At 41.5% G+C, this 21656-nt stretch overlaps 2 protein-coding genes across 4 annotated transcripts; both read left to right on the top strand.

The window, feature by feature from the left end:
• The first annotated feature begins 857 nt into the window (after positions 1-857).
• On the top strand, positions 858-9548 carry rgmb (repulsive guidance molecule BMP co-receptor b). The gene is made up of 3 exons (XM_061729067.1): positions 858-1336; positions 5340-5887; positions 7243-9548. Exons 1-3 carry the CDS (start codon positions 1219-1221, stop codon positions 7990-7992), a joined length of 1416 nt encoding a protein of 471 aa, XP_061585051.1. The 5' UTR covers positions 858-1218; the 3' UTR covers positions 7993-9548.
• A 2375-nt stretch (positions 9549-11923) lies between these two features.
• erap2 (endoplasmic reticulum aminopeptidase 2) lies at positions 11924-20423 on the top strand. Of its 3 annotated transcripts, XM_061729066.1 has the most exons (21): positions 12528-12644; positions 13640-13992; positions 14103-14289; positions 14378-14547; positions 14650-14788; positions 14878-15012; positions 15125-15245; positions 15333-15487; positions 15615-15728; positions 15809-15940; positions 16245-16376; positions 17170-17238; positions 17331-17506; positions 17618-17697; positions 17803-17986; positions 18130-18286; positions 18386-18570; positions 18726-18887; positions 19092-19232; positions 19526-19607; positions 19895-20423. In XM_061729066.1, exons 2-21 carry the CDS (start codon positions 13817-13819, stop codon positions 20039-20041), a joined length of 2844 nt encoding a protein of 947 aa, XP_061585050.1. In that variant the 5' UTR covers positions 12528-12644; positions 13640-13816; the 3' UTR covers positions 20042-20423. The 3 variants fall into 3 exon arrangements, with proteins under 3 accessions (XP_061585049.1, XP_061585047.1, XP_061585050.1); XM_061729065.1 differs by lacking the exon at positions 12528-12644 and adding an exon at positions 11924-12122 and having other exon boundaries at positions 15125-15487; XM_061729063.1 differs by having other exon boundaries at positions 12527-12644; positions 15125-15487.
• Positions 20424-21656: the final 1233 nt, after the last annotated feature.

The following is a 21656-nucleotide window of genomic DNA, read 5'->3' as shown; positions in this document are numbered from 1 at the left end:
ATGTCTGCTCACCTTGTGCTTTCGGCACATTTGGCTGTAAAAATTTACGATGGTTTCAGTATTCACAGTGTAGTTGTGTCTGTGCAATAGTGCATTTGTCTCTGCCCCTGATCACCATGTTCAGTAAATAGAAAAAACAAACTTATCACGAGATGATGGGTGGTTTGCAAGATTTTTGATTTCCAATTGTTTGGACTATAGGAAGAAGGGTTATGTTCCTTTTTTGAGGTTTTCCTTAACAAACACGAGAAAAGCTCACACAGATTTAACCACTTGATAGTTACTATACACCAATGAATGACATCTCCTACATGATAGATCACTCATTTGGCCCAGAGATCAAATAAAAATGCATCAAAGTGTTTATGGAGTTGATTAATATCACAACAGTGAGAAAAACACCAGGACCTACATTAAAAGTTATGAGGAGTGTGAAGAATCCCCAGTCAACAAAATGAAGTACTTTTTATTTTTCTATGATGATTTATTATTTTTAGCTGAAAATGTGGAATCTGAAAAGCAATTGCACAATAAAAAATCAAATGAGAATTTTGAGTTTCTTTTGTCTGTGTAGGATACACACACACAAACACACAAACTTCTGCATTTGTACAGTCTGTAGTTACAGGTTTAAGCTTCATTAGAGGTCATATAAAAACACACAGTGATCATTTACATATCATAACTTTTTTCTTTTGTGACTTTTGTAGACTTGTTTCCCTGTCTTTTGGTAGGCGGGTTTTTAGTCCGCCGGGGTTGGTTGATTCTCTATTGATTTGTTGGAGGAGAAGGGGAGGAGGAGGAGGAGAAAGTGAAAGGGGAGGAGTGGAGGAGAAATCCCGGCTGGGTGAGGGAGGGAGAGATGTGATTTGTGCGTGTAAGACGAGAGAGGAAAGTGATCATCGCCTAATCAAAGCAAAAGTCCGGCCGCCGAGCTAGGGAGCGCACTTAAATCACGTGGGGCGTGGGTTTGCACGGTAGAAAAAAGTACCAAGTGTCGTCGAAGTGAGTTGTGGCCGTACTTTTGCTTTTCCTCCCCTCCGCCATGCATTCCGCGGAGCCGCTGTGTTTTAATGCTCCTGCGCACCCGAGGAGGAGAGGAAGGAGAGAAGAGTGAGGAAGAAGAGGGAGAAGAAGAAGTGGGAAGGCCTGGACGCCGACCGTCCTTGCTCTGTGGAAGTCGGTCCCCTCTCCCCCCCTGGCCCTGCATGGACGGGGATGGGGAGAGCCGGATGCCGTGGCCGCGGGGCTGAGCGCCTCGCTTCCCCGTCTATGGTGCGCCGCTTCCGGCCGTTGCTGCTGCTGGTCATCGCTCTCTGCTGCGGTGCTCACATAGGTAACTAACCAGCACACTTCATCACTGCTACAACTACTGTGTCATAGTTACAACCAAGCTGTATTGTACTTACCTTTTTTTACGGATTTAAATTATTATAATTATTATTATTATTATTATTATTATTATTATCATTTTATAAATTATAATGTGTTGCACCAGCTGTAACCTCAGTTAACGCCACTTCTGTTCAGTCTGTTGCAGTTTGTAGTGAGTAAAGATACTTCATTAGTACTTAAGCGTTTGTAAGCATTATGTGGCCAATCTTTGTGTTGGGCCCAGTGCTGCCTGACAATGGCTCTCTCCAAAGCGGCAGTGCAGCAGTCTGAGCACGGATCGAGTTTCTCCTCCTCTCTCCTGGGCCGTCATTCTCCTGTCTGCCCCTTAATGGCTCATAGAGGAGGGGGAGAGAAGGGAAGAGAGGCCGACTACCTCTCCTCCTGCACATATATAACATCTCTATTCCAAATAAAGTGAAATCATTGTCTATTCCTATGTTTCAGACAACAAAAAGTGAATTTAGATAAACCTAAAGTGGATTAGAGGTGATGAAATTCAGCAGATGTGCTATTAAACCCTATAAGGTGGCCACTTAGGATTCAAAAGTGTTTCCGAAATACTTTTATCAGTCTATCTTGTGGTGATCATTGACAAAAACTTGATTGAATGAGAGACAGACCTTGGTGAGAATACTGGCTATAAAATGTGACTTAATTTCCTTCTATGTCCATCTATCTCAGAGGTTTTTGATTTGCTGCTGTTTTCATGTTTCATTTTTTGGGGGCCGTTTCTGTGTGTGCAAGGGGTCGGCTGTGGTGGCGGCTGTCTGTTTGGCAGTCACACCTCCAGTAATTAGTTTAACGAAGCTCAGGCAGCAGGACTAAGCCACCTCTGCACTCAGCCTGCTGGAGCAGACATACCCGCTTAACATTAGGACCCTCTCAGTACCTACTGCCACATGTGCGTCACCTGGAAAGAATGTGTATTATTTAGTCTGTTGAGGCAAACATAATGTTTTATTTGCTAAATCTTGTGCATGTTTAAGGTTTTTAAACATATGTCATCAGCTGACAGCTCTATGAATCTGTTAAAACAACAAGACAGGAGTGTTGGAATTAAAATGTCTATTGTTTGCATCGTTTAGCAGACTGCATGCTGCAGCGAGCCCCTGAGAAACATTGCATCTCTAAGCTTGTTTGTGTGATTTGAGTTCAGAAAACGTGGGAGAGTGCACACAACAATTTGATCAATAAGCACTTCACAAGCCATTCTCCCAGCTGAGAGATGATCCCAGTAGATCCCTTTCTGATCTCCGTAGATCAGAGAGGTGGGAGGCAGCCAGATTGGGAGACAAAGACTCCCTAACAACCAACCCTGGAGATTTGGCTGTGGGATCTTTTGACCTCTGTTTAATGGCAGAGAGGGTGCCTTGGGATGCAGGAGGAGAGGGGGGCCAAGTGAGCAGGGAGAGGGCGAGGAGGCTTTCCAGGGAGTCATGGTAAAAAACAGGATGGAGACAAGTGATTTCAGCCGAAAAACAAAATCTGGCCGCTGAGGTAGGGAGAAAAGAAGATACGATAAAGAGGGAGAATGTAGTGAAAAAGAAAGGTTGATACAGGACATGGAAAAACTGATGAAGGCAAAGCTGGCTCCTATTTGCCTCATTGCAGACTTACTGCAGCCAGTGATTGAAACAAGGCTCTGAGGGCACTGAGCACAGTAGTTCCTCATATGAGGAGTTTTTATTCTCTTAATCTTCTCAAATTCATTCAGTATTCATCTTCTCAGCCTTTCTCACCATACATTCCTTATTCATATGCATGGATTGGATTTTCCTTTGAAAGTACAGCTATATGGATTCTTGGATACTTCATGGCAATCCTTGAAGAGCAAGAAGAAAGACAATTCTGCTTTCGCGTTGAGCTCTATATAGTTGTTCATCGTAAGAAAATTCTCTTTTTGCCCGATACTCTCACAGGAAGGCTAGAACGCAGGGTCAGCTATGCAGCTATGCAGCCACAGTGGGAGCTGGGGTAAACTTCAGCAGCTGCTCGTCGTCAGCAAAGTTTTAACCTTTACAAGTCAGAGCTTTGAGCCCAAGTGCTTCAGTTACAGGGTCAGTTCCCTTCTCGTTATGTCAGCCTGCTGGGAAAATGTGACTGAATAAGCGCTTTTGTGTGTTTTTAGAGCAGCTCATGATCCTGATACCTTCTGCAAGAGAATAAACTCCATCTGATTAGATTAGGAGCCGTATTTGGGTGCTGCAGGCCAGATAGGAGGGCAAGAGGAAGGCTGCTGGTGTGCCAGTGTACAGACACAATGTGTTCTCAGTGCTCAGACAGTGTGTACAGTGGTGGTTGCCGTGGCAGGCAGCCTGTGTATGCATGTGTGTGTGTATCTATGGGCTAGTGTCAGTATTTTACAGGCAGGAGAGAGATTTTGAAGCGTGGTGTGAGTGGGGGTCTGTACCCACCCCCTGATTTCTCACTCAGAGCAGTACTGCCCCCACATGGCAGACCTCAACACTTCTGTGAACCCGGTTAGAAGAGTTAGGACACAACATTTAGTTTTTTGTTCATGTGCTATAGATAAATTAAGTAGCAGTGTGACATTGAAGGAAATCTGTGGAATTCACCTATAAAGTAAAAAAAAAACACTTATTTTTTGCTTGTGCTCTCACTGGGAAGTAGGGCTGTGCGATTAATCGATTTTAAATCTAAATCGGATTTATTAATCAAAATCGATGTTAAAAAAGGAAAATCGGAAAATCGATTTTCTCTCTTTTGCAGCTGGTTGCAGACAGAGCTCGTCTAGTCATCTTTGTTTGGTCAAGAAAATTGTAAATGTTGTCACTTTACTAAACTCAAGGAGGATTAACAGTATCTTTCAATTGCACTTCATTCCCAATAGGGAAATTTGTTTGCTATTTTTCTTTAAAAATAAAGATAAAATATTTTAAACAATTTATTCCATTGTCTTTTGTAGTTTTACCAAAAAAATCGAAATCGAAATCGAAAATCGGGTTTTCAGAGAAAAAAATCGGGATTTTATTTTTGTCCAAAATCGCCCAGCCCTACTGGGAAGTCATACCATCATCTGTGTAAATTAGTGTAAATTGAATGGAAGCACAGCAAGTATTCTTTTTTAGATTTCTCTTTGTGTGTGTGTGTGTGTGTGTGTGTGTGTGTGTGTGTGTGTGTGTGTGTGTGTGTGTGGGGTGGGTTGCAGCTGCCCACACACTGCAGAGCCTCTCTCCGGCCTAATCTAATAGGAGCACGCTGTGACTGATGCATTAGGTCTGGTCTCTAATCTCTCTATGGCTCTAACTCCCTCTTTCCCCCTGATGATCAGTGATACAAAAGGCCCATTTGACCCTCATTCCATTCAGAAATGTAGAAACAGATAAAAGATCACGGACAATTTCAGACCAAGAAATCTGTTCCTGGCGGGTGTAATGGAGAATTTTTTGATCGTGTGTTTCTTCTGCTAAGGCAAAGTATCAGAAATTGGTGCACTTGTGACCTTACACATCAGACATGATAAGCGTCACAAAATCATGGGAATAGATTTGGATTCCATGCACGCTTGCATACTCTTGTTCCCTATCAGTGTAGCATGTTTTATGTGCTCCTTGGCCGTACAAGCAGGATTACCTCACCCTTTTTGTGAGAAACGCTCCTTTGTCATTTCTACCTGGCTGCTCTTTGGTTTATTACACTCAAGGTTTATTACAAACCGGTGCTGCTGATTGATCAAGACTTTCAATCAGCAACTGCTTCTTTTTCCAGTTCATTAGGTCAGACTATAAATTGTGGTATCGTTGTGCGTCTGAGATCAAAGCGTTCCTCAGAAACTAACCTTAGCTGTGTCATGTGTGCACAAACTTTCTATTTTTAGTGAGATTAAGATCTTGATTTACTTCACAGATTACATTTCATCCTGTCTGTTGCTACCTCAACTAATCTTTTGCTGGTCACTGACTCCACCTGTGTTTCTCCGTCAGGTCAGTGCCAGGTGGTCACCACTCAGTGTCGCATCCAGAAGTGCACCACCGATTTCGTCGCCCTGACCTCCCACCTGACACCTGCCGTGGATGCCTTTCACACTGAATTTTGCAAGGCTTTACGAGCGTACTCGGCCTGCACCCAGAGGACAGCCAAGTCCTGCCGAGGAAACCTGGTCTTCCACTCGGCCGTGCTGGGCATCTCGGACCTCATGAGCCAGAGGAACTGCTCCAGGGATGGGCCCACTTCTTCTACCAACCCCGAGATCCACCCCGAGCCCTGCAACTACCACAGCCGTACCCAGCACGCCCACACGCACTCCCACGCTCACACACACGCTCACTCTCAGAGCCGTGACCACAGCCACCATCGGCCCGCGTACCTGTTCTGTGGGCTGTTTGGGGATCCCCACCTGAGGACATTTAAAGATAGCTTCCAGACTTGTAAAGTGGAGGGGGCGTGGCCTCTCATTGATAATGCCTATCTATCAGTGCAGGTCACTAACGTACCTATGGTTCCAGGCTCCAGTGCCACTGCAACCAATAAGGTGAGAACTGCCACTGAGAAAATGTTTTTGTTGGGTTTTGTTTTTTTTTAAGCCTTGTTTACTGTTATTAAGACTGAAAGAACTTTCTAAGTCATGTCAGCTGATGTAATCTGGTTTATTTGTGTGTGTGTGTGTGTGTGTTTCCTTAATGAGCCCTTTGTTACTTTAACATTCTTATCACTGTGAAACTGGAAATCACCCTTTGGTCCCCTTGCTTTACTTAACTCTCTTTCTGCATTATCCCGTGTGCGTTGCTCCCACAGATTCACAGGTGTGAGGCGAGCGGCCTCGATCTTGTGACTGTCTCTTGTGACTGCGGCAGCGTTGCTAACATAACTTTGTTAATGGGTGCATATAGTCTGACCGCTAATAATGTGGAATGGGACGTGTGAAAGGACCCACTGTTTACTTATGAGTGTGTATGCAAGCGTTTGTGTGTGTATGTGCTTCTCATAAGTTCATAAGTGGCACTCCTTGCACTCAGCTTAAAGCACGATGTGTGTTAAAAGGTCCTTGTGCAACAGGAAAGATACACACACATACCGTATATATATACATATATATGCGCAACGCTAAATGGATGACGAGCCACATAGAGTGATGTTTGTGGTGTTAAAGAAGCAATGTTGATGCTTCCCCCAATGATCAGCCCTCTTTAGCTTAGTCGATAACTTTAATTATTAAAGCACATACACACCCGTGTATACACTTAGTCATGCAGATACTGGCACACGCACACACACACACACACACACACACACACACACGCACACACACACACGGATACACACACACACACACACACACAAAATGAGCAAATAGTAGATTTTCTACACTTTGGAGCGGAAGTTTTGACCTTGTGTCAGAGGTGGGGCAAGTTATTAGTCACGACTATTAGGGGGACACACACACACATATATATATACACCCATATTAACAGCCCTCCAGGTTTAATGGGCTGCCAGGCCTCATTCCTCACAGCTGTCATGTGAACAAAGAAGCCATTCACCGGAACTATGATGCGAGTGCTAACTGTAATGCTCACACCACACCCTGCATCCACCACTGCTTCCACACACCACTGGAGTGGGTATGTTTGTGCACTTGCATGTGTCAGCATGTTTGCATAGCTGTGTCAAATTACAACTTGTTAAAAACTCATTAAGTCCTTTCTCAAACATTATGTGATGTGTCAATAATCTGTGTAATGTTTGAATTGTAGTATTTGTGTGTCTTTTTACCATATCCCACTTAAAAATCTAATTTAAAAAAGAATTAATATAATGATCATTAAAAAAGTCTAAAATGTGAATGATTCTAACCAAGAAATATGCCACGTTTCTTCTGCTTTCCAGATTACCATAATCTTCAAGCCTTATGAGGGTTGCACAGATCAGAGGGTGTACCAGGCGGTCACAGATAACCTCCCTGCTGCCTTTGATGATGGAACGGTGAGCAGCGGAGACCCCATCCACACCTCTGTTAGTGCAGACGCTGCATCCGGGAAGGTCCGTGCTCTGTGGATCTCTGAGCGCAGCCCTGGACGCCACGTGGAGCTGCACGCCGGCTATATTGGTGTAACTGTAATTGTTCGCCAGCTGGGGCGCTACCTGACGCTGGCAGTGCGAATCCCAGAGGAGCTGGCTCAGGCCTATGATGACACCCAGGACCTGCAACTCTGTCTAAATGGCTGTCCCAGTAGTGAACGCATTGACCAGGCTGGACACCTTCCCCTGCCGCGCTCTCCTCCCGCGCTCGGCCTGCAGCAGCAGCTGCGTCGGCCCAGCTACTCCTCACAGACACAGGCCTATCCCCTTGGTTCATCACACGTTTTTGGCGTGGAGGTTGCGAAGGAGCGTTGCAAGGAGCAGTTGGAGGTGCTGGACATTTACTTCCACTCATGTGTGTTTGATCTCCTGACCACGGGGGATGCTAATTTCACAGTGGCGGCGTACAGCGCCCAGAAAGACATGGAGAGTCTCCATCCTAATCAGGAGAGATGGAGGATCTATCCTAGCAGCTCTGCCACCTTTAGCTTGCACTCCGATTCTCAGCCTACCAGACAGCTTGCTCTACTCCTGCTGTGTGCACTGATGGCTATTTAGATATAATAATGGCAGTCTTTATCTGTGCCTACATGTATGTGGGCTTTTTTTTTTATGTGTGCACTAGAAAGAGATGTAAAGGAGTTGTTTGCAGAGCACTGATACTGAGCACTGATGCATCCCTCATGCAGAGAGGAAACAGCAGGCTGGACAGTTACTGAGAACTGGAAATGTTTTAGAATAGATGAATACCCCCCTAGTGGACGCAGGGCAGAGTGGCAACACTAACTGCATTTTACCCGGTAGAGTGAATCATAGAATGCAACCGACAATGACACAAATGTTTCTGTGTGGGTGAATCAGCTGTAAATAGATCATTTTGTCTTGTGTGCACAGTGTAATGGTGTAGTTTTTTTTTTTTTATGCCATTCGATGTGATTTTTTTAAAAAGATACCTCAGACAGAGGATGTTTGTTTTAACAAAAGCACTTTATTTATTATTATTATCATTACTACTTCTTTTTTTTCCACAAAATGCCAGTCAGTGTTTCTTCTTTTCACTTGCTGTTCTCCACTAAAACCCACAACTGCTCTTTTTTGTCAATATGTGGTTTGGCTTTTGTTCCTTTCACAGTAAAAGTCCTTTGAATATTAGGAGGTAGCGTATTCTTTCAATGCATAATTCTTCCGTTATCTGATCTGACTTTACGTTTTGTTTTAAGTCAGTCAACGTGAGCTTTTCTGTTGAATTTGAATGTATCAAGTATATTGTTGCAGCAAATGCCATCGGTACTACTTTGTTGCTATATGATTTCAGCTATGTGTGTATGTGTGAGTTATTGAATGTGTCTCTTGTTTTAGCAAGTTGTTGAGTGTGGTTTCAATTTCATATGAAAGAGTGTTCCCACCTTTATTGCCAAAATGCTGTGACTATTACGTTTATTTTTTTTTTCTTCTTTTTTTTTTTAAACTAACCATAGTTTTGTTTTTATAATTTGGGCCAAAGACATATTGTATGGCTTTTCTGTACAAAGAAAATCATAACTGAGCACCAAACCAGCACTCTTCCCTCCTGTTTTTTTTAAACTTGCAACTGTTGACTGCTTTTCTCCTTCAGCCAGAATTGTAAAAATGCTTCCTATTTGGACACAAATAAGATGCTGGAGAAAAAAACACAAAGAATTACTGAGGAAACTTAATTACCGTGTGTGCTTGAGTGCTGCGTCATAGGAATTTGATGTGCATTTGATATTTAAGACCTTTTCAACATACAACTCTGTATAGTTACACCCAAGTGTGATAGATCAGCTTGATCTCAGTTTTTTTGGATTGCATCTTTTACAGCTTGTGTGAGTGTTGGTTTGGTGAAGAGTGACTGGTCAGTGTTGACATACTTAACTTATTTATGAACGTAGTGTCCTGTAGAGGAAGGTAAGCCCCATATTCTTGTTGTTCATAATTTAAGAAATAGAAAATAAAAAAATCTGATGTGATTGTACTGCCACCTAGTGGTGCTCTCTTGCTATGTCAGTGTGTTAAAGGCGCTAAAAAAACAACCCATAAAACAAACTGTGCCATTGTTTTATTTTAAGACAATAAAGTCAAAACAGACCATGTTTTCTTGTTGTTTGATGAGTTTACAAGTATAAAAACATAAAAAACAAAATGTCAAAAAAAAGTTGTTTTCCTTCTTTTGAAATTGAAAAAAATATATATTTTAATGAGTGCAGCTGTACGCACATCTTTTTACAAAAGCACAAACATACACGCACGCACACACACACACACAAAGTAGGAGCATTAAACCACCTGTCTGAGGTTACGTTTCGATCTGATACCAGGTTTGGCCCCACAAACGCTGTCAGTTTTTAACTGCCACACTCGCAACAGAGCAACACATCTGCAACACCTGGGATGCCAGTGTGAAAAGACCAAAAAAGGCGCGACTGCTGATTAGAAGCAGCCGACTCCTATGATCCTGAAAGTGTATTATTTTCCTTTTAGTTCTTGTATCTTTCATGAAAGTGCACTGTAAAAACATCTCCATGAAGGAGGGGCACACTTGTCATCTTTGGTGAGGAAATTCCCTTGATGAGCAGAGTTTTGAAAGGGGCCCTCCTTGCCAGGCTTTTCTTTTCAACGCAGCATCAGAAGTCTTTTCATTCCCAGCAATCTGAAAGTCAAATAGTTTGTTAAAACTTAACCTGTTAAGCTTTATGGCCTTTTTTATGATCTTTGTCTTGAAAAACATCATCATATTCAATAATTAACAGCGCCATCAGTCAAACTGAAAACCTTGACTTGTATTTACTGAACACTGATAAAAATTACGAAACACAATAAGTCTAATTTTCCTCACCAGCACAGCCCCAAAATTCTGTCAAAAACTGCTGTCCTTTAAATTATAGGAAGATTTAAAGAATTAGAAAGAAATACCTAGCCTTTTTACAGTTATTTAATAATGATGATGTTATAAACTTGTCTTAAAATTTGAATTTGTTCCAAAACAAATGTTATAATTATGTGTCATAATACTCAGTATGAATATCCCATCCTAGGAAACTTGAAAAATTACATCCTCCACCGTTTTCCTGCATAAACCTTATGTACTTCTAATTAAGAATGACACAACAAATTCCTGCTTACTGGGCTATCATTGTAAAGACAGACTCTTACCACTTAATAACAACACAGATGGTCATCAAAGTGTTAAAGACGAGGATCTTCATAAAAATCAGCCTCATAACCAGCACAACCACTGTGTTCGTCCACTCGGCCAAATCTGGAGATCACACCACACAGCAGAACAACAGAAGTTAGTGGCTTGACCCATAGGAAAATTATTTTTCAAAGTTTGTGTTAAACAAACATTTTACCTTCAGTGTCTTCATTTTCATAACAAGTCTTGCGTTCATCCTCTGAAACTATAAAACGTGTTAAAAACTTCATGTAATTCAAGTTGTGGTTTAACAATAAGGTGCTATGTGCACGTTGATCATCAGTACCTTTAGAGGCGGTGTGGTGTCTCCTCATAACTTTGGAGTGATGTCTGTGACTTGCAGAGCAACTATATGATGGCCAGTTACCGGTCGCGACGGTGATGATTGCCACAGCGTTGTAGCCACGATGCTTCCTGGCTACAGCAGTGCTGTCTGGTGTGATATGGACGCGGCTCTCTGACGCTGATCTCCAGCTGATATCCAGCCGTGTTCTCCTGAAGTCGTTCACCACACAAACCAGCAGAGTCCAGCCAAGCCTTTCCCCTGAGAGGTGGACTGGAGGGGCCAGAGATGCCAGCACATTACCCTCCACTCCTCCTGACCCACGTTGAGCAGAGAAGATTATATATCGAGGGGGGATATAAGTAAACAATGATAGAACAAAGTTTAGACATGGCAGAAAGGATGCACAAGGCTCTGTCTGTATTCACAAGTTTGACATTAAATCTCCCCTCACTTGGATTACCCGTAGCTATATGAAAACCTTTTCGATTATTGATATACTATGTAAAGACTACTGATCCTTGCAATCATATATTAATTCTTATTTGGGATGCCATAAATTATAGTGACATAGAGTCACTCAGGTAGCTCTATGAACTTATCTCGTGAAGCAAAAATCAGCAAGTCACCATGCAAATGCTTAAATATTCTTATAAATTTAGATTTTTTTTTTTCATTTCTTAAAAAGAATAATTACTTTAGAGCTCTTACCTGTCCATAAGCAGATGATAGGGAGGTAAAAGAGACCCCTAGATGTCTCAGTCATATCTACCTTACTGCAGCCCACAACTATTATGATCCCTGTTCACTGCCTGCACTGCGAGTGTGTGCGCGTTTGCATGCTGTGTGCATGAGTATAAAAAGAGAGCATGCCATTTGGCTTTGCCAGGAGCATTGCATTATGGGAGATTGACATGTCTCTTTGTTGTGACCTTTTATACTAACAATGGATCCCTCTCACCCCCTTCCCAACACATACACGCAAACCCCAACACAGAGAGAGACACCGGCGCAGGGAGAGGGAGAGGTAGAGAAGGACAGAGTTGGCTCTTACATGTGTGAAACTCTATCGACATTTATCAAGACTGCAGTGAGGTGAGGACACGACTTTATTGCGGACAGCAGAGAGTCGATGAAGAATGACTTTAACAACCAGGAACACACCTGCCCGCGGCTGTTAGATCTGAGGTGAGATGATATCAACACGGCCTGAATATTAGACAACACCTGCACATACAAAAATACACACATACCCTGTACACACACCACACACACACACACACACACACACACACACACACACACACACACACACACACACACACACACACACACACACACACACACACACACACACACACACACACACACACACACACACACACACACACACACACGTACCTTCGTTTCTATGCCCCAATGGGAGCACAACATTGACACAATGTATTTTCTAGCCCCATATTCAAACATTGACCTCAAACCTACTTCTAACCACACACACACACACACACACACACACACACACGCACGCACGCACACACGCACGCACGCACGCACGCACGCACACACACACACACACACACACACACACACACACACACACACACACACACACACACACACACACACAGCAGGGAGAGGAAGCTTGGAAGAGAAAGTGAAACTTAAAAACAGGGACACGAGAAGCATGATGAAGCTAAAATGACTGAGGTAAAGCTTTTTCCCATTTCTTTGTAACACGACTTCCTAAACCATCCAATGAACATAGCTACTCTAAATGCTCATTTCTAGCCCTGATCTTAAACCTTTTCTGTGTCTTTGTGAAGTCCGAGGTTGTGACTAACCTCTTATCTTGTCAGTACAGTGCTCAGTTGAAAACAAGATTTGAACCTGCCTATAAGCCTCATTTGAACTGCAGCTAGGCTGCAGCTGTTGTCACCTCACAGTTATAGCTCTGTCCTCTTCTTGTTCTGTCCACATGGCAAATCATGTGATTTCTTTGCGAGGTGGGGGTCACATGTTTGCATGCTGGAATGTGTAGCCTAATATTCAACTGTCAGCCGAAATGACTGAACATGTGATAAGTACAGTCCACATATTGTTAACACTTTTTCATCATCCTTCCAATGTTATATGTGGAAAAAGAAACATTTTAGATTTTGTGTACTTTGTTACATTAAACATCGTTTGGACTGTTTTTTGGAATTTCCTGAGCTTTAACCAATAATTCCATTCATTGATCGGTCCAAGAGCCAAGCCAAGCCAACTTAATTTATAAAGCAATTTTACAACAGCAATACTGACCAAAGTGCTGAACATAAAATACACTTTACCCCACTAAAAGGCAAAAATTCAAGAGTTACAATGAAAAGTGAAAGGTGATGAGACAAACATGGCTGTTGGATAAAAAACACCCCTTAGATCAAATTAATGGGATCATGTTATATTGTTTGATTCTGTAGACACTAATGCAAGTCAGTGAAAGTTTTTTCATATGCATTCAAACTATATTACTTATATAGAAAAATGTCTATCAGTTAGGATACTTACTTTCAGAAAAGTTGTGAAAAGCAGTTATTTTCTTCCAAAGGTAGCTTATCACTGTGCTAAACATTTTACAAAATTGCACAGGTTTAGGTTATTTTAACTAACTGTGCTAACTTTGAGAGATTATGTATTTTTAATTCCTCACTCATGTCTCTTAGGTCTAGAAGAAGTCCTGAGAACTTGTTGTTTCATCATCCCTCGCTGCTGCCATCGGGCGGTGCCTACTTTAGTCGTTCCCTCAGTTTGGGCTATGACCAAATGATTTCAGTGCTTGCTGTCAGCCTATCCCAGAGGTTGACATTTTTTAAATCACTAGCTGAAAAACTTCCGTCACAATGGTCTCAGTGACGCTGTTAGTGCTGTTGCTACTCAGCGTATCTCCCGCTGGGTCTGAGCCTGAGTCTGAACAGAGTTCACAACAGGTGTCAAGCCCTCCTCATCCTACAGGAGAACCATCTCCTGTAAGTGAGGACAGCCTGTCCTTCCCCTGGAGCCGTCTTCGCCTCCCAAGGTATGTAGGCCTCACAAGTACTCTCTATAGCTACATTATTTAAATGTATGGAGGACAAATGCAGAAAATCCATATTTTGACTAACAAAAGGTCATGTTTCATTTTATCAGGTACATCATTCCTCTTCATTACCACCTTGTCTTGAACCCCAACCTCACAACTCTCCACTTCAGTGGCTCAGTACAGATCCAGATTGATGTCCAGAACAATACAAACTGGATTGTATTGCACAGCAAAGGTCTAGAGATTTCCAAAGCCACCATTTTAGACCAGAACCTTGCTCATCTTTCTGAAAAGGTAGCTGTGAATGCTATGGATCAGCTTTTGGTTTTATATTTTAGTTTTCTTTTGGTGTAATCAACCAAACAATTTCCTCCTCTTTTAGGTACTTCCAGTTCTTCATAACCCTTCCCATGAACAGATAGGCATTTTTTCTCCCAGAGTGCTTAGCAGAGGGCAGAAGTATTTCCTGTATATTGAGTTTGAAGCAGAGCTTGCAGAGGGATTCTACGGCTTCTATATAAGCACATACAGAAACAGCAAAGGCGAAACCAGGTGAGAAAATGTTCACCGTTTCACACCTTGCATGGCAATTTATCCATCACATTTGTTGTGCCGTGCAGTCCAGGGGTGTTTTATCGCTCATCTCTTTTTCAGAAGCTTAGCTTCAACTCACTTTGAGCCCACAAGTGCTCGAATGGCATTCCCGTGTTTTGATGAGCCAAGTTTCAAAGCAAATTTCTCAGTGCGAATCAGAAGAAGTCCAGACTACATTTCGCTTTCCAATATGCCTATAGTGAGTATTGCGCCATAATGTGGCACATTTTCACTTTTACATGTGTGCAGATGGGCTTGAACAAACTAATAAGTGTTTGTACGTTTCAGGTCAATACAGTTGACATAAATGATGGCCTGCTTGAGGATCAGTTTGCTCCCAGTGTAAAGATGAGCACGTACCTTGTTGCATTTGTCATATGTGACTTCAAGTCTGTCACTGCAACAACATCATCTGGAGTGAAGGTGTGGTCTCCGAGACGTTATGTTACAGTGTCACTTATTTTTCTGAATGTTTTTGTTTTCTCCGCAATGACCGCTGCTTTAATTATCAGTTTACTTTTTAAATGTACTGTAGGTGTCCATCTATGCTGCCCCTGAGAAGAGGAAGCAAACCCACTACGCGTTGAAAGTTGCTGTCAAAATGTTAGACTTCTACGAGGAATACTTCAACATCCGATATCCCCTACCCAAACAAGGTTTGACATTTTTCAGTCTTTTTGTTTTTTCGTATGTTCTGACTTTCCTCTTTTTTGTTTTTTTAACCCATGTTCTTCTTCTGTCAGATTTGATTGCTATCCCAGACTTTCAGTCTGGTGCGATGGAGAACTGGGGCCTGACCACCTACAGAGAGACCAGCCTTCTCTTTGACCCTCTCACATCCTCTGTTTCGGATAAACTCTGGGTTACTATGGTGATTGGCCATGAGCTTGCTCATCAGGTGAGAGTATAAAAATGCACTTGTTCCCTAATAATTTGCATTGTTTGTCTGCAGTATTACAGATACCACTGAATCATTTCATTAGATCAGACAATGCAGAGTAATAAAATGTGTTCTCTGCCTGTAGTGGTTTGGTAACTTGGTGACGATGGAGTGGTGGAACGATATCTGGCTGAATGAAGGATTTGCCAGATACATGGAGTACATTTCAGTGGAAGCCACCTACCCCAAACTCAAAGTGGTATGTGCTTTAATCACTAACTAAATAAAATTAGGCCCAAAAGAGAGGACTGATTTACCTGTTCTCCACCATTTTTACAGGAGGAGTATCTATTGCACACTTGTTTTGCAGCAGTTGGTCTCGATTCGTTGAATTCATCTCGGCCAATATCCAGCCCTGCAGAGAACCCCACGCAGATCAAAGAGATGTTTGACACAGTCTCCTATGATAAGGTGTGATTTCAGTCTTTTCATCATAACTGATCATGAAAATTCATAGTGAAGAAGTAAAATATTATTCATCATTTCAAAAAAGGATCAAATTTCCTCACATCGGGTTACTTAAGTCAATTTGAAAAATAGTAAATATGCATGTGAATTATGTATTTTTGTTGTAACTGTAAGCCAACAAAATGTCTACAAATACACTTTCCAGCCTTTTTGGCATCAAAGGGTTTTAGTTGTAAAATATGGTAAACCCTCTCTCTCTCTCTCTCTCTCTCTCTCACTCTCTGTCTCTCTCTCTCTCTCCTTACAGGGAGCGTGTGTCCTGCACATGTTGCGACACTTTCTGAATGATGAGGTGTTTCAGAGCGGGATAGTGCGATACCTCCGCAAGTACAGCTACAGGAATGCTCAAAATCAGGACCTGTGGGACAGCTTAGTCAATGTAAGACACCATGTAGTTATTTTCTGTTTGCACTTATTCATTTATTAAAATATCTGCAATTCAAAAGAAGCACCGTAGTAAATGAGCAGACTGAAGATGACTGAACTGTACAGGCACTGTGTCTGTCAGAAAATAAGACGAGAAAACAGAATTGAGATCAAGTCTGAATGCTGCATCCCCTGAGCTGGACAGGGGAGTCGTCCTCCCGCTTGTTATCAGTTCAGGAGTCAGCATCAGTGATCGCATGGGCATGCAAGAGAACACACCACAAGGCTAACTTACACATCTGTGACATAAAAAATGCTCAACAATATATTTTAGAGAAACACGTGCTCCCATCCATCTGTCATCATTTTTTGGGAATGGTTTGATTATTCCAGTTGGACAATGCCAATTCAAACTCTGCATGAAATATCACACCATGGATCTGTACTGAAGGACTCTGGGTGTTAAATTGGACTACACAGATATCCTTTATCTCACAAGAATGGGAAAAGCCTTCCCTTGAGTCCCCAAGCACCTTCTTTTTTTCATATATAAGCTGATGCAGTACAGAGTTAAAGACATCCTTCTCCCAACTTGGTTGGAAAAAAAGAAGAAAAAACATACTTTTTTTCAACTATTTTCAACTTCTGACATGTTAGAGTTCAAATGATGACATCTCATTGATTGTTTTCCATTTTATTATGGCCTAAACGTTGTATTTATCAGACTTTTATTGCAATGTGCATGTGACTCAAATATTATGCTTTAATGGAAAAAATTAACAGTTTGGTTTTGCTCTGTTTTTCAGACATGCTCCGAAGAGGAATTCATTTCTGGAGAACATTGTTACAGTGGAAGCCAGGGCTCCAAAAATGCAGTGAGTAAACATCTGAAGACCCACCCACTGGGCTCCCATTACACACTATGTTGATCGCAAGTATTGTTTTTCAAGTATACCTTTTCCTGCAGTACCTGTTTGCGGGGGAACACTTGGATCTGACTGCCATGATGAACACTTGGACTCTGCAGAAAGGTATTCCTCTGGTGACTGTCACCAGGAGGGGGCCTCGCCTGCTGCTTAGACAGGACAGATTCTTGAGGACTGTGCTTCCTACCGACCCTCTGTGGCCCAGTTTGCAACAGGGGTATGTATACAAGTATAATATTAAACAGCTTTCAAACTTTGTGTTAACAGTTTCAAACAATATAAACAATCTCCAGCCCCTTTATATGTAACTGAATTCTCCCTTGTTTAGTTTCCTTTGGCATATCCCTCTGACATACAAGACGGATGCTTCCACCACCATCCACAGACACTTGATGACCTCATCCACAGGTAAAAGAGAGAGATAAATATTATACTTACTGTATATATTTATCATAATATTAACTTTTCCCTCCTTAATATATTCTAAAATGTTTGCTATCATGTTTCATTTAGACAGTATACATATAGGAGAAGAAGCCAGCTGGGTGAAGATAAACTCTGATATGACAGGTTATTATGTGGTTCATTATGAGGATGGTGGTTGGGATGTGTTGATTCAACTCATGAGGAAAAATCACACAGCTTTGAGCTACAAAGACAGGACTCACCTAATACACAACGCATTTCAACTGGTCACGTAAGTACTAATGTGGGCAAGTGTGGGAGAGCGAAAGCATTTTCTGTATTTTTCTGTATGTCTGCATAGAAGGGCAAGACTGATTTGTGTCTCATGAAATAGTAACGCAAATATCCTCAAATTATTTTTGTATCTCTCTAAAGGGCAGGCCATCTGCCTCTCAATAAAGCCATGGACCTAATTGGTTATCTTCAGCTGGAGAACCACACGGTGCCCCTCCTCCAAGGATTGGGGTATCTGGAAGCCTTTTACCACTTAATCGAGAAACGAGATGAGCCGCTTTTAACAAATACCCTGGGGGTAAGAGGATAAGGCAGGATGGTTAGCATGTTTTTTTTTTTTTATGTCTCTATGAGTGTGTCTTTAAGCGAAATGCTGTTTTTCTGTGTTTCTATACAGAAATACATCCTGAAGTTTTTCCGTGCTGTCATTGACCACCAGACATGGCGTGACAGTGGCTCTGTGTCAGAGCGACGCCTGAGGTCAGAGGTCTTGTCCCTGGCTTGTCACCTGGATTACCCTCCCTGTCTGGCGCAGGCAAATCAGCACTTCAAAGACTGGCTGCAGTCCAACGGAACACTCAAGTCCGTCCAAATATTGTTATACATGTCATTATCAGCCTGCAACAACATATATGACTCATACAAACAAAAGTGCTCTCATGTGTCAAGATAGATTACATATATTTATATTGTCATTGATTCCCTAATATGCACGTCTGTGCTTGTGTTTACTCCAGTTTACCTACTGATGTGGCGGGAACAGTATACTCAGTAGGAGCTCGAAATGACCATGGCTGGGACTCCCTCTTACATACATACAAGATGTCCCTCTCTGAAGCACAAAAACACAAGATCCTGTTTGCTTTGACCAGCAGCAGAGATACAGAAAAACTCCAAAGGTGCCGTATGCCTTCTTTCTGTTTTTTCATAAACAGTTCATGCTGCCACCTGGTGGCAAACACGGATCATTGGATGACCACACAGCTGTATTGATTTTGTTACTCAACTGCTTAGTATTGTCAAATTAAAAGCTTGTGAAATATGTGAAGGTACCATATTGGAAGCTTAAATCCGTTATCTCTGTGTGCTTATGTGTGCTGTAGACTGTTGGAGCTTGGTCTGGAAGGGAAGGTGATCCGATCGCAGGACCTGTCCAGCCTCATCTTGATGGTGGCCAGGAACCCAAGGGGACATTACATTGCCTGGAACTTTGTCAAAAAGAACTGGGACACACTGGTCCAAAAGTCAGTATGATATACAAGACACTGTAAATATACTGTGCTGTCAATTAAAACATGTGACATTTTAAACGTGGGGCTTTCCAATTTTTTTTTTAAATGCATAGATATTTTGACTTTGATTTTTAAGTGCTTTTCCATAATGACATTTTTAAGGGCTCGGTGGTGTCCAGTATTGAGTGGGGAAGCTTTTGTTGTTCTTTTTTTTACTTGGATTTTTAAGGTCCCTGTGCAACAAGCAGCTCTTTGAGTATCCAGATGTCTAGACTGTCCTTTTTTTTTGTTCCTCTCATCTTTAGGTTCCAGTTGGGCTCATTTTGTATCAGAAACATCATCATAGGGACCACAGGCCAATTTTCTTCTCCAGATGATCTCCCTGAAGTAAATTTACTCTCTTCCAGTAATATTTTGACATTTACAATACTTTCCATTGTCATCTGCAATGTTAGAATTATTTTTTTCTTTGAAAGGATTAACAAAAAGTTGATTAGCAGTTTTTTTCTTAATTCCTAAGAACCCAATTAAATGTCAAATATGAGAGTTTTTTATCTGTTTTTCACCTTAAGAGAGCCTTAGACACAAAAATAACATTTGTAATTGCAATAGAATGATTTATGGTATGTTTATGAATTTATTGCAATTATATGTTTTTTGTTTTTAACCCTCAGATGCAATTGTTTTTTGAGTCCATCAAAGAACAGGCCTCTCAGCTGAGAGCTACACAGCTTGCCCTGGACAATGTGCAGAAAAACATTCGCTGGGTTCAGAGGAACTTACAGCCTCTGAGGAACTGGCTGAATGATCAGATGAAGTGAAAAACAGCAGAAGGAGGGGTGGTGGCCAACACAGAGCACAAGAAGAAATGAACATATATACTTTTTGCAACTGTACATAATATGCTGTTTTGAAAATGATCATGCTTGGCATCCCTAATGAATTAACAGTTTTGTACATAAAAGAAAAGTAAATTTCTGGAGATTTATTGGTTAGAGGCAGGGAAAAAAAATACAATGTGTAGAAATGACAGCTGAGCTGTAGCAGTACGTGTGACAGGCTGTTGTGTGTACCAGGAACATTGCGTTATCTTTGAATGTGTGCACGTGTGTCTCAGAAAGAGAGATATTCATTCCAAATTGACACACAATAGCAGCGTCTATGAACTCTTCACCAAATTGACAATAAAACGATTTTATTTTACCTCCTGGCGTTTTTGTGAGTTGTGTTTAGTGAAACATATGTGCATTATATTGTACACACATCTGATCTGTGGATGTGTGCTTGGCCTTAGCCCTGTTAGTTTTTTTTTTTTTTTTACCAGTTGATTTGGTACTCATCATGCTACTATCTACTCATGGGCAGAGGTGTCAAGTAACGAAGTACAAATACTTTGTTACCTTACTTAAGTAGAAATTTTGGTTATCTATACTTCACTGGAGTAATTATTTTTCAGACGACTTTTTACTTTTACTCCTTACATTTTCACACAATTATCTGTACTTTTAACTCCTTACATTTTAAAAACAGCCTCGTTACTTTATTTCATTTCGGCCTTTAAAAAAAAACTATCCAGTTAAATTGCTCCATCCGGATAGAACGAATTTGGTTGTGGTTGTTTCAGATGTTCTTGTCCAGTTTTGTTCTTACATCCGTTGCCTCAGATTCCTGCAACTAAACTTGGATGTACATTCCAATAAAGGTTAGGATAAATGATAACACCATTACAATACTTATAGGCAACTAGTCATCATATCTTCTGCTCTCTGAAACACATGTTAATGCTCAATAGTACACATACAGGGTTCTTTAATATATTTGCATTATACTAAGATGCATTCATTTTCAATGGCTTTTGTCCTTAATGGCTTTTCCCCCCCTTACATTACTTTTATACTTTAAGTAGTTTTGAAACCAGTACTTTTATACTTTTACTTGAGTAAAAAACTTGAGCTGATACTTCAACTTCTACAGGAGTATTTTTAAACTCTAGTATCTATACTTCTACCTGAGTAATGAATGTGAACACCTTTGACAGCTCTGCTCATGGGGTCAGATTTAGGAATAAGTGAAGACTTTAGGATACCTGAAGATTAGGGTTATGTTTATGTGACCACTAAAACGTCCTCAAAAGTACTGTAAAGAAACAGCGTGTGATAGTGTAGAAGGGTTTAAGTGGCACCTCCCCCTGACAGCCACAGCCAATCAGATTTAAGTATGTAATTTGATGGGCGGTTGTCAACAACCGCTGCCGCGTTCCATTTGTCCTCGGAAGTGGGGATTTCCTAGTTCCCAGTCGGAATTTTCAACTGGAACGCCCCTCGAAATGGGATTTCCCACTGGGAAAGTGGGAGAGTCTTCACCACCCCCGAGTTCACATTCCAAGATGGCTGCCCCGGTTGTAAACAGTAGGCATGGATCTATAATACAGTAGGC

The sequence above is a fragment of the Cololabis saira genome, chromosome 9 (genome assembly GCF_033807715.1).
Source record: "Cololabis saira isolate AMF1-May2022 chromosome 9, fColSai1.1, whole genome shotgun sequence".
Taxonomy (NCBI): Eukaryota; Metazoa; Chordata; class Actinopteri; order Beloniformes; family Belonidae; genus Cololabis; species Cololabis saira.
This window is presented reverse-complemented; position numbering and strand designations above follow the sequence as displayed.

Excerpts from the sequence above, each read along its gene's own strand:
- erap2 (XM_061729065.1), top strand. The coding sequence starts at position 13,817 with ATGGTCTCAGTGACGCTGTTAGTGCTGTTGCTACTCAGCGTATCTCCC. Across the intron at positions 14,290-14,377 it reads TTGCTCATCTTTCTGAAAAG|GTACTTCCAGTTCTTCATAA; the intron begins GTAGCTGTGAAT and ends CTCCTCTTTTAG. Across the intron at positions 17,239-17,330 it reads GCCAGGGCTCCAAAAATGCA|TACCTGTTTGCGGGGGAACA; the intron begins GTGAGTAAACAT and ends CTTTTCCTGCAG.
- rgmb (XM_061729067.1), top strand. The coding sequence starts at position 1,219 with ATGGGGAGAGCCGGATGCCGTGGCCGCGGGGCTGAGCGCCTCGCTTCC. Across the intron at positions 1,337-5,339 it reads CTGCTGCGGTGCTCACATAG|GTCAGTGCCAGGTGGTCACC; the intron begins GTAACTAACCAG and ends TTTCTCCGTCAG. Across the intron at positions 5,888-7,242 it reads GTGCCACTGCAACCAATAAG|ATTACCATAATCTTCAAGCC; the intron begins GTGAGAACTGCC and ends TCTGCTTTCCAG.